The sequence below is a fragment of the Mandrillus leucophaeus genome, unplaced genomic scaffold (genome assembly GCF_000951045.1).
Source record: "Mandrillus leucophaeus isolate KB7577 unplaced genomic scaffold, Mleu.le_1.0 Scaffold1, whole genome shotgun sequence".
Taxonomy (NCBI): Eukaryota; Metazoa; Chordata; class Mammalia; order Primates; family Cercopithecidae; genus Mandrillus; species Mandrillus leucophaeus.
The window spans coordinates 9916702-9925374 of record NW_012098097.1 but is presented as its reverse complement, the minus strand read 5'-3'; the positions used below and the strand labels follow the sequence as shown (position 1 = coordinate 9925374).

The following is an 8673-nucleotide window of genomic DNA, read 5'->3' as shown; positions in this document are numbered from 1 at the left end:
GGCCTCAGCCTCCCAAGTAGCTGGGATTACAGGCATGTGCCACCATGTCCAGCTAATTTTGTATTTTTAGTAGAGACGGTGTTTCTCCATGCTGGTCAAGCTGGTCTCAAACTCCCCACCTCAAGTGATCCACCCACCTCGGCCTCCCAAAGTGCTGGGATTACAGGCGTGAGCCACCATGCCTGGCCATTATTATTATTTTTTAATTGAGACAGAGTCTTGCTCTGTCGCCCAGGCTGGAGTACAATAGCACAATCTCGACTCATTGCAACCTCTGCTGCCCAGTGTGCCTCAACCTCCCAAGTAGCTGGGACTACAGGTGCGTGCCGCCATGCCTGACTAATTTTTTTGTATTTTTAGTAGAGATGGGGCTTCACCATGTTGGCCAGGCTGGTCTTGAACTCCTGACCTCAGGTGATCTGCCCGCCTCGGCCTCCCAAAATGCTGGCACTACAGGCATGAGCCACCTCACCCAGCCAATAAATTCATTTATTAAAGTACATTTTATATTTTTATTTCCCCAGTAGATTACGATTATGCAGGTAAGTTGCTTTTTGCTTGGGTATGATCCATGATTAATTTTCCTGTGCCTCCGGACTAGAAGTCATTAATGGGAAAAAGCCTTCCCACACCCCAGCCCAGCTCACAGGGTCAGACCACACAGGGCCGAACACGTTGAATACAGGGCACTCAGCATATGGACCCAATTTGAGGGTTTAGTAAACACCATGCATGAGAATAAGGAAATGCCTCTCTCAACACCCCAGCCCTAGCAATCATAGGTGTATTTAATTCTAGGGAATTAAATGAAACTTAATTACATAATTTTGTCACTACCTGGATTATTGCTGTGACTTCCTGCAAAACCTGAACGAGTCATCAATCAATTGTGGATTTGTGGTGGAAGAGGGCTTCCAGGAGTCACTGCGCCATTCCTGCCGCTAGACAGGGCTCCAGAGAGGAGTGCCTTACCTCTTCAGGGTCACTTTGGCCACTAAGCAGATGGCCAGCTGTCCGTGCTATGTGGCTTGAGATGTGTGATGTCAAAAACTACCCCTGCCTCCTCATGTCTCCCCGCCACGGCCAAGTTAAGGTGCCTGCCAGCCAGGCAGCTATGTCCATGAAAATGTTCAAGATAGGGAAAATGTCGTTCAGCAGAATTCCTCTCTGCAGAGTGCTGCCGGAGTTTGGAAGGGAAGTTTCCATAGGCTTCTTGAGGTTGGGGATTGGGAAATGAATCTACCAAGAGGCTTTGCTGGGTAACAAGAGCTGTTTGTTAAACCGAGTGAACAGCTTGGATTTTGCTGAATGGCCCAAGCGAGCTTGGAGCTTACACTGAGTAGTCAGACCAAGAGGAGTGGCGAGCCTCACACCCGCCCGCCCACAGCACTCAGACCTTCTACCAGGCAAAAGTGGAATGAATTGATCAAGAATGTGTTCTTCACTCACTCAGGTTTTTCACTCTGTGTTGAGTGGCATTCTTTCAGAATGGATACTTTGGGGGTGTCTTCCCAGTTCATGAACCAATAACCCCCTCTTCCTCTTAAAAGTGTCCTCCTCCCATGCACAGAGTGAGCCCCAGAATGTCAAATAGTATGTGACCAAGACCCCTGGAAAGGGATGGAGATAGGACCCAAGGGGGCCACAGTCTTCTCCTGCAAGAGTGAAAAATTGGGAGCAAAGAGAGTCCACAGTCCCCAGCACAGGTGTTATGGGATGGCAATCTTCCCCCAGCCCGTGGGCTGGAGAGCAGAGGAGACCTGTCTGCAGAGACAGAAAGAAAGAGAAGAAGAAAGCTGATTCAGAGGGAGAGGTGAGATGGAGATAAAGTCTTAGAGAGAGATTCCTGGTTCCAAGCCCTCCCAGAGGCTCAACTACTTCCTGCTCTTGGGTTCCTTAAAACACTTTCTATTCTTATAATAATTTTTTCCTTTTCTTTTTCTTAGTTGAAAATGAAAAATACAGAAAGAATTAGGGTTTGAAGCCCATTAGCCTTTTTGGGATGCTCCATATCTCAGTCCAACCCTGCCCTGAGGCCCATCTCTCCTTTCTGGTCAGAAATCTCTCTCATCCAAGCTACTTCTCTGAGTCATATAACAAAGGCAGAGGCATTTTCTAAGCAAGTCCAGTTAAAAATGTGTGTGTTTAGGCCAGATGCGGTGTCTCACGCCTGTAATACCAACACTCTGGTAGGCCAAGGCCAGAGGATCACTTGAGGTGAGGAATTTGAGACCAGCCTGGGCAACACAGTGAGACCCAGTCTCTAAAAACACAGACGCACAGACGCGCACACGCGCACGCACACCGCCCCCGCCCCCCCTCCACATACACACAGATTAGCTGGGCATGGTGGTGCATGTCTATAGTCCCAGCTACTTGAGAGGCTGAGGCCAGAGGATCGCTTCAGCCCAGGAGTTTGAGGCTGCAGTAAGCTATGATGTGCTACTGCACTCCAACCTGGGTGACAGAGAAAGACCCTGTCTCTTAAAGAAAAAAAAAAAAAGGTTAGGGGCGGTGGCTCGCACCTGTAAAATCCCAGCACTTTGGGAGGCCAAAGAGGGCAGATCATGAGATCAAGAGATCAAGACCATTCTGGCCAACATGGTGAAACCCCATCTCTACTAAAAATATAAAAAAAAAATTAGCCAAGCATGGTGGCATGCGCCTGTAATCCCAGCTACTCGGAAGGCTGAGGCTGGGGAATTGTTTGAACCAGAGAGGTGGAGGGTGCAGTGAGCTGAGATCGCGTCACTGCACTCCAGCTTGGGCGACAGAACCAGACTCCATCTCAAAAAAAAAAAAAAAAAAAAAAAAAAAGGTGTTTCAAGGAGGAAGGATCCCTGGGAGGTAAGGAGGAAGAACTGTCAGCTGTCAGCCCTCTCCTAACACCCCTGGGAAATTTAGGCTTCAGTTTCAAGGTCAGAATAGAGATTGCCCCCACTGGAAACCCTGAATAAATGTGTTGCTCTGAGGCTGAGAAAGGCTGGAAATACCAGCCAGGGTCAGCTGCAGCTCAGGCGGGGAGGCCCTAATGGAGGAACGGCTCGCCTAGGTAATCAGCCTGCTTCCAATATTGCCTTGGCCGGCCCTGCCTTTCTCCAGTGATCAACAACCTTTGTTTCCTGCCTTAAATAACAATAATCGTGTATTACATAGGTCCAAGGTCTGTGCCTTATTCACATTTGTATTCCCAGTGCCTGCACAGCACACTGCACAGAATAGACATTTAGTAAACGTTTGTTGGATAAGATGCTCTCCTGTATGTCCTACGTACGTATCTCAAATTCTATTCCGCTTTTGTCTGAATCTATTTTCTGGCTGGGCGCAGTGGCTCACACCTGTCATCCCAATACTTTGGGAGGCCGAGGCAGGTGGATCACTGGGCAGGTCAGGAGTTTGAGATCAGCCTGGCCAACTTGGTGAAACCCCCATCTCTACTAAAAATACAAAAATTAGCCAGGCTGGTGGCAGGCTACTCGGGACAGGAGAATCACTTGAACCCAGGAGATGGAGGTTGCAGTGAGCTGAGATTGCACTACTGCACTCCAGCCTGGATGACACAGCAAGACTCTGTCTCAAAAAAAAAAAAAAAAAAAACTACTTATGCTTCTGACCTGTTTCCACAATCTTCAGCCTTCATCAAAGGTTCTCTCTGTCCCTAGGCATCAACGCACAGAGAACATTAAAGAAAGGTCTCCACAGTCCCTGGCAAAGCCTAAGTCCCAGGCACCTGCAAGAGCAAGGAGGACAACCATGTATGCAAAGCCAGTGCCAGAGAACAATACCCTCAACATACAAACCCAGCCCAAAGCCCACGCCACCGGAGACACAGGAAAGGAGGCCAACCAGACAGCACCGGAGGAGCAGGACAAGGCGCCCGACACAGCACAGACGGCAGCATGGAAGAGCCCAGAAAAAGAGAAAACCACAGTGAAGACACTGTCACCCAGAGGGCAAGAATCAGGCACGGCCTCTGGCAGGACAGAGGCACAGTCATGGAAGAGCCAGGACACAAAGACGACCCAAGGAAATGGAGGCCAGACCAGGAAGCTGACGGCCACCAGGACAGTGTCGGTGAAGCACCAGGGCAAAGCGGCGACCACGGCCAAGACGCTCATTCCCAAAAGTCGGCCGCTTATGCTGGCCCCCACAGGAGCAGTGTCAACAAGGACAAGACAGAAAGGAGTGACCACGGCAGTCATCCCACCCAAGGAGAAGAAAGCTCAGGTCACCCCACCCCCTTCCCCTTTCCAGAGCCCCACGACGCACAGAAACCAAAGCCTGAAGGCTGCCAACTTCAAGTCTGAGCCTCGGTGGGATTTTGAGGAAAAATACAGCTTCGAAATAGGAGGCCTTCAGACGGTGAGTTTTTGCCACCACCCCTTCCCTCTGGCTCCCATGCCCACCCTCTCCTCAACTCCTGGGCTCTGCTTCTAGATTTGGTCTTGTCCTGCCCCAAGCTCATTATGAGGCAGAGCTCAGCCCTACAAGACTCTGCCCCACCCATCCTTCCAATGATGGCCACAATGGGGGAGGAGGAGCAGCAGGCCCCGGACCCCTGGTGTGAATGGCATAAGCGGGGTGAGTGAGATGGGACCTGCCCTGGAGCTCCTGAGGCCTGGAGGTCACCCATCTGGGGTAACAGAGTGTGATCTACTCTGGGGCTTGGCCCCTGAATCCCCATCCTCTCGCAGGGGCTGCAGGGGAGGGACTCACAGACAAGGATACCCCAAGCTCACGCCCAGCTCTGGCCTCCAGGAATGCCTTGTCTTCCCTGCAAAGCCAATTCCACAGCCTTCACTCTCTCCCAACCCTAAGGAAACAGTCTGACTTAACCACACCCGCCCACATGGTCCTTCTCACCTGTCCTTGCACAGAGGGGCAGTATCCAAAATGTGTATGTTGCTGGGTATACGCCTGCAGTCCCAGCTACTCAGGAGGCTGAGGCAGGAGGGTCACTTGAGGTTAAAGTGAGCTATGATGGTACCACTGCACTCCAGCCTGGGCAACAGAGTGAGACCCTGCCGGGAAGAAGGAAGGATCGACGGAAGGAAGGATGGAAGGAAGGGAGGGAGGGAGGGAGGAAGGAAGGAAGGAAGGAAGGAAGGAAGGAAGGGACGGAGGAAGGAAGGAAGGAAGGAAGGAAGGAAGGAAGGAAGGAAAGGGAAGGAAGGGAGGGAAGGGAAGGAAGGGAGGGAAGGGAGGGAAGGGAGGGAAGGAGGGAAGGAGGGAGGGAGAAGGCCCACAAAATGCACACGTTTATACACATATGACTGCAAGCATGGCCCTGACAGCACACCGGACACATGCCACATTCCCAAGATGCGGCCCCTCTCACACTTACAAAGGTGCATTTGCCTTGACGGCCGAGAACACCCATTTTCCAGAACCCTCAGGACCACAATGAGCCCAGACAATGGGGAGGGGAGGGTGAGCAGACCCTCAGAACAGGATGGAAGAGGTAGCAGAGGCTGTGCCTTCCAAACTGTGAGCCCCAGCCCTTCTTGCAGTGGTGCAGCTCCCGGCTGATGGCCTTTCTGGGTCTCTCCCTTCCTGACTTCGTCCTCCTACATATAGACTTGCCCTGACTCCGTGAAGATCAAAGCCTCCAGGTCGCTGTGGCTCCAGAAACTCTTTCTGCCCAACCTTACTCTCTTCCTGGACTCCAGACACTTCAACCGGAGTGAGTGGGACCGCCTGGAACACTTTGCACCACCCTTTGGCTTCATGGAGCTCAACTACTCCTGTGAGTCCTCACCCCAGGGGAGGGTGTGCAGTAGGCCGGGGCAGAGGGCAGAGGGCAGAGGGCAGCTGGCTTTCTGGTCCGCCTCTTCCCTGGGGTTTGCCAGACCTGGGAGGAATGAAGGGTCAGACTCTTGTCCCTCCCAGGGCTCTGAATACAGCACCTCCACTCTTGTTCCAGTGGTGCAGAAGGTCGTGACACACTTCCCTCCAGTGCCCCAGCAGCAGCTGCTCCTGGCCAGCCTTCCCACTAGGAGCCGCCGGTGCATCACCTGTGCCGTGGTGGGCAACGGGGGCATCCTGAACAACTCCCGCATGGGCCAGGAGATAGACAGTCATGACTACGTGTTCCGGTAAGCTGTCCCCACCCAAGCTCCCCTCTCCTGCCCCTCTCCTGCCCCTCTCCAGCCCCTCTCCAGCCCCCTCTCCTGCCCCTCTCCTGCCCCTCTCCAGCCCCTCTCCAGCCCCTCTCCTGCAGACAGGGACTCTTCTGAGAGACCCCTAGGATGTTCCACGGCTGCATCTGGAAGGTGGAATTCCTGGGCTCTCCAGAGAATCTCAGCACGAAACTGCTACCTCCCCCATTTCTCCTTCCTTTCCCCATCCACCTACACAAATCTCCCTCCTCTGCTCACCTGTTCCATCTGATTGTATCTTTCTGCACAGATTGAGCGGAGCTCTCATTAAAGGCTACGAACAGGATGTGGGGACTCGGACATCCTTCTACGGCTTTACTGCCTTCTCCCTGACCCAGTCACTCCTTATATTGGGCAATAGGGGTTTCAAGAACGTGCCTCTGGGGAAGGTGAGCAAAGAGGAAGGAGCCTGGCCACAGCCAGACTCCGGATGAGGGAGCGCACAGGGGAGAAGCGAGAGGAGAGGCTTTCCTCTGGATGGAGTCTGCATGAAAGGGCAGGAGTGGGGAGGACAGTGAGACCAGTCCAGGGGAGAGCAAGTGGGCAGCTGGAGTCAGAGCTGGGCCCCAGCTGGTTGTCCTGAGGCAGGACTTTTGGGCCACTCCCTGTCCTTGGTCCTCAGGACGTCCGCTACTTGCACTTCCTGGAAGGCACCCGGGACTATGAGTGGCTGGAAGCGCTGCTTATGAATCAGACGGTGACGTCAAAAAACCTTTTCTGGTTCAGGTACCCATTTTCCTCCTGCCCTCCCCTTATCCCAGGCTGAGCCATGTCGTGAGTGGCTCTAAAGGGTTGGACAGGTGGGGACAGCCTTAGCTATCACCTGGAGATGGGATACCAGTCATGCTCATGACCCTGACTTGGCCCACCCCAGGCCAGGTAAGGGAGCTGGGTCTGAATGACCCCTTCCTAACCACAGGCACAGACCCCAGGAAGCTTTTCGGGAAGCCCTGCACATGGACAGGTACCTGTTGCTGCACCCAGACTTTCTCCGATACATGAAGAACAGGTTAGAGCAGAAAGCACATGACACGTAGCCCAGGTCCCTGTTATCCTTGCAGCCTCCTGACAGTTGGGGGCTTGGGGCATTTCACAGGTTTCTGAGGTCTAAGACCCTGGATGGTGCCCACTGGAGGATATACCGCCCCACCACTGGAGCCCTCTTGCTGCTCACTGCCCTTCAGCTCTGTGACCAGGTAAGGCTCCACTGCAGCTACAGAAATACCTGAAGAAACAGCTCTGGAGCTATTCCTGGGCCTGCTCAGCATAGGACAATGGATGGGCTGGGTGCACAGCCCTGGTGGGAAGGAGGGTGGGCATGAGTATGGGTGCATGCAGTTATGTGTGCGTGTCCAGGGACCTGCACCCAGACCCCTAGGGATGGTGCCGGGGAAAAGAACCCCCACCCCTCAACACAGAATTAGCCATGAGAAGAAGCCTGGGCGACAGCAGCTACAAGCCCTGTTTCTCCTCCAACCTTGATGTAGGTGAGTGCCTATGGCTTCATCACCGAGGGCCACGAGCGCTTTTCTGATCACTACTATGATACATCATGGAAGCGGCTGATCTTTTACATAAATCATGACTTCAAGCTGGAGAGAGAAGTCTGGAAGCGGCTACACGATGAAGGGATAATCTGGCTATACCAGCGTCCCGGTCCTGGAACTACCAAAGCCAAGAACTGACCGGGGCCTGGGCTGCCGTGGTCTCCTTGCCCGCTCCAAGGCACAGGATACAGTGGGACTCTTGAGACTCTTTGATCATTTCCCAGGGCTCAGACCAAGCTCCAAGCCCTTCAGGAGTTCCAAGGGAACACAGCTCTCTCAAGATGGCAAATGGCTAAGTAAGGTTCTGAAGTTCTTCAGTACACGGCTGTCGGTCCTGGTGCAGATTCCTGAGGCCAGGGATTTTTAACAGAATGGGGTGATGAGTGGTGAATACCACAATTCCTGGTGAAAAACACTCTTCCAGCCCAAAAGCTTCTTGATGCAGAGAAAAGAGCCTGGATTTACAGAAACATATAGATCTAGTTTGAATTCCAGATCAAGTTTGCAGTTGTGAAATCTTGAAGGTATTACTTAACTTCACTACAGATTGTCTAGAAGACCTTTCTAGGGGTTATCTGATTCTAGAAGGGTCTATACCTGTCCTTGTCTTTAAGCTATTTGACAGCTCTACGTGTTGTAGAAAACTGATAATAATACAAATGATTGTTGTCAATGGAAATGCAAATAAATTTTGTACAGTGAAGATGCACCTTAGTTGTCACTCAGTGAATAGGGACCAGTTTTGCACGTGGTCCCTTTCATTCTTCTATTCTCCCCATTAACCTGCTTTCTTTCTCAAACCCCCACGACGAGAACTGAGCTAAGCCAAAGACATTTCAGTTCATCTTACCCTTTGAGCTCTATCTGCATGATTTGGACTCTGGAGCCTGGAACAACCCCTAACAATTCTAAATAAAATAAAGTGGCCAAGCACGGTGGCCGGTAATCCCAGCACTTTGGGAGGCCGA

General features: G+C 52.3%; 1 protein-coding gene across 3 annotated transcripts in view; it reads left to right on the top strand.

Annotated features, from left to right (window-relative positions):
- Positions 1-8414, top strand: part of ST6GALNAC1 (ST6 (alpha-N-acetyl-neuraminyl-2,3-beta-galactosyl-1,3)-N-acetylgalactosaminide alpha-2,6-sialyltransferase 1) — an 18365-nt gene extending 9951 nt beyond the window's left edge. For 2 of the 3 annotated variants that reach the window (XM_011985087.1, XM_011985237.1), the window contains 8 exons: positions 3663-4362; positions 5578-5746; positions 5924-6095; positions 6409-6547; positions 6781-6884; positions 7078-7167; positions 7255-7354; positions 7646-8414. In XM_011985087.1, the coding sequence (XP_011840477.1) occupies positions 3663-4362; positions 5578-5746; positions 5924-6095; positions 6409-6547; positions 6781-6884; positions 7078-7167; positions 7255-7354; positions 7646-7843 (1672 nt within the window). In that variant the 3' untranslated portion in view covers positions 7844-8414. The remainder of the gene's footprint in view (positions 1-3662; positions 4363-5577; positions 5747-5923; positions 6096-6408; positions 6548-6780; positions 6885-7077; positions 7168-7254; positions 7355-7645) is intronic. The other variant, XM_011985161.1, reaches the window with a different exon arrangement.
- Positions 8415-8673: the final 259 nt, after the last annotated feature.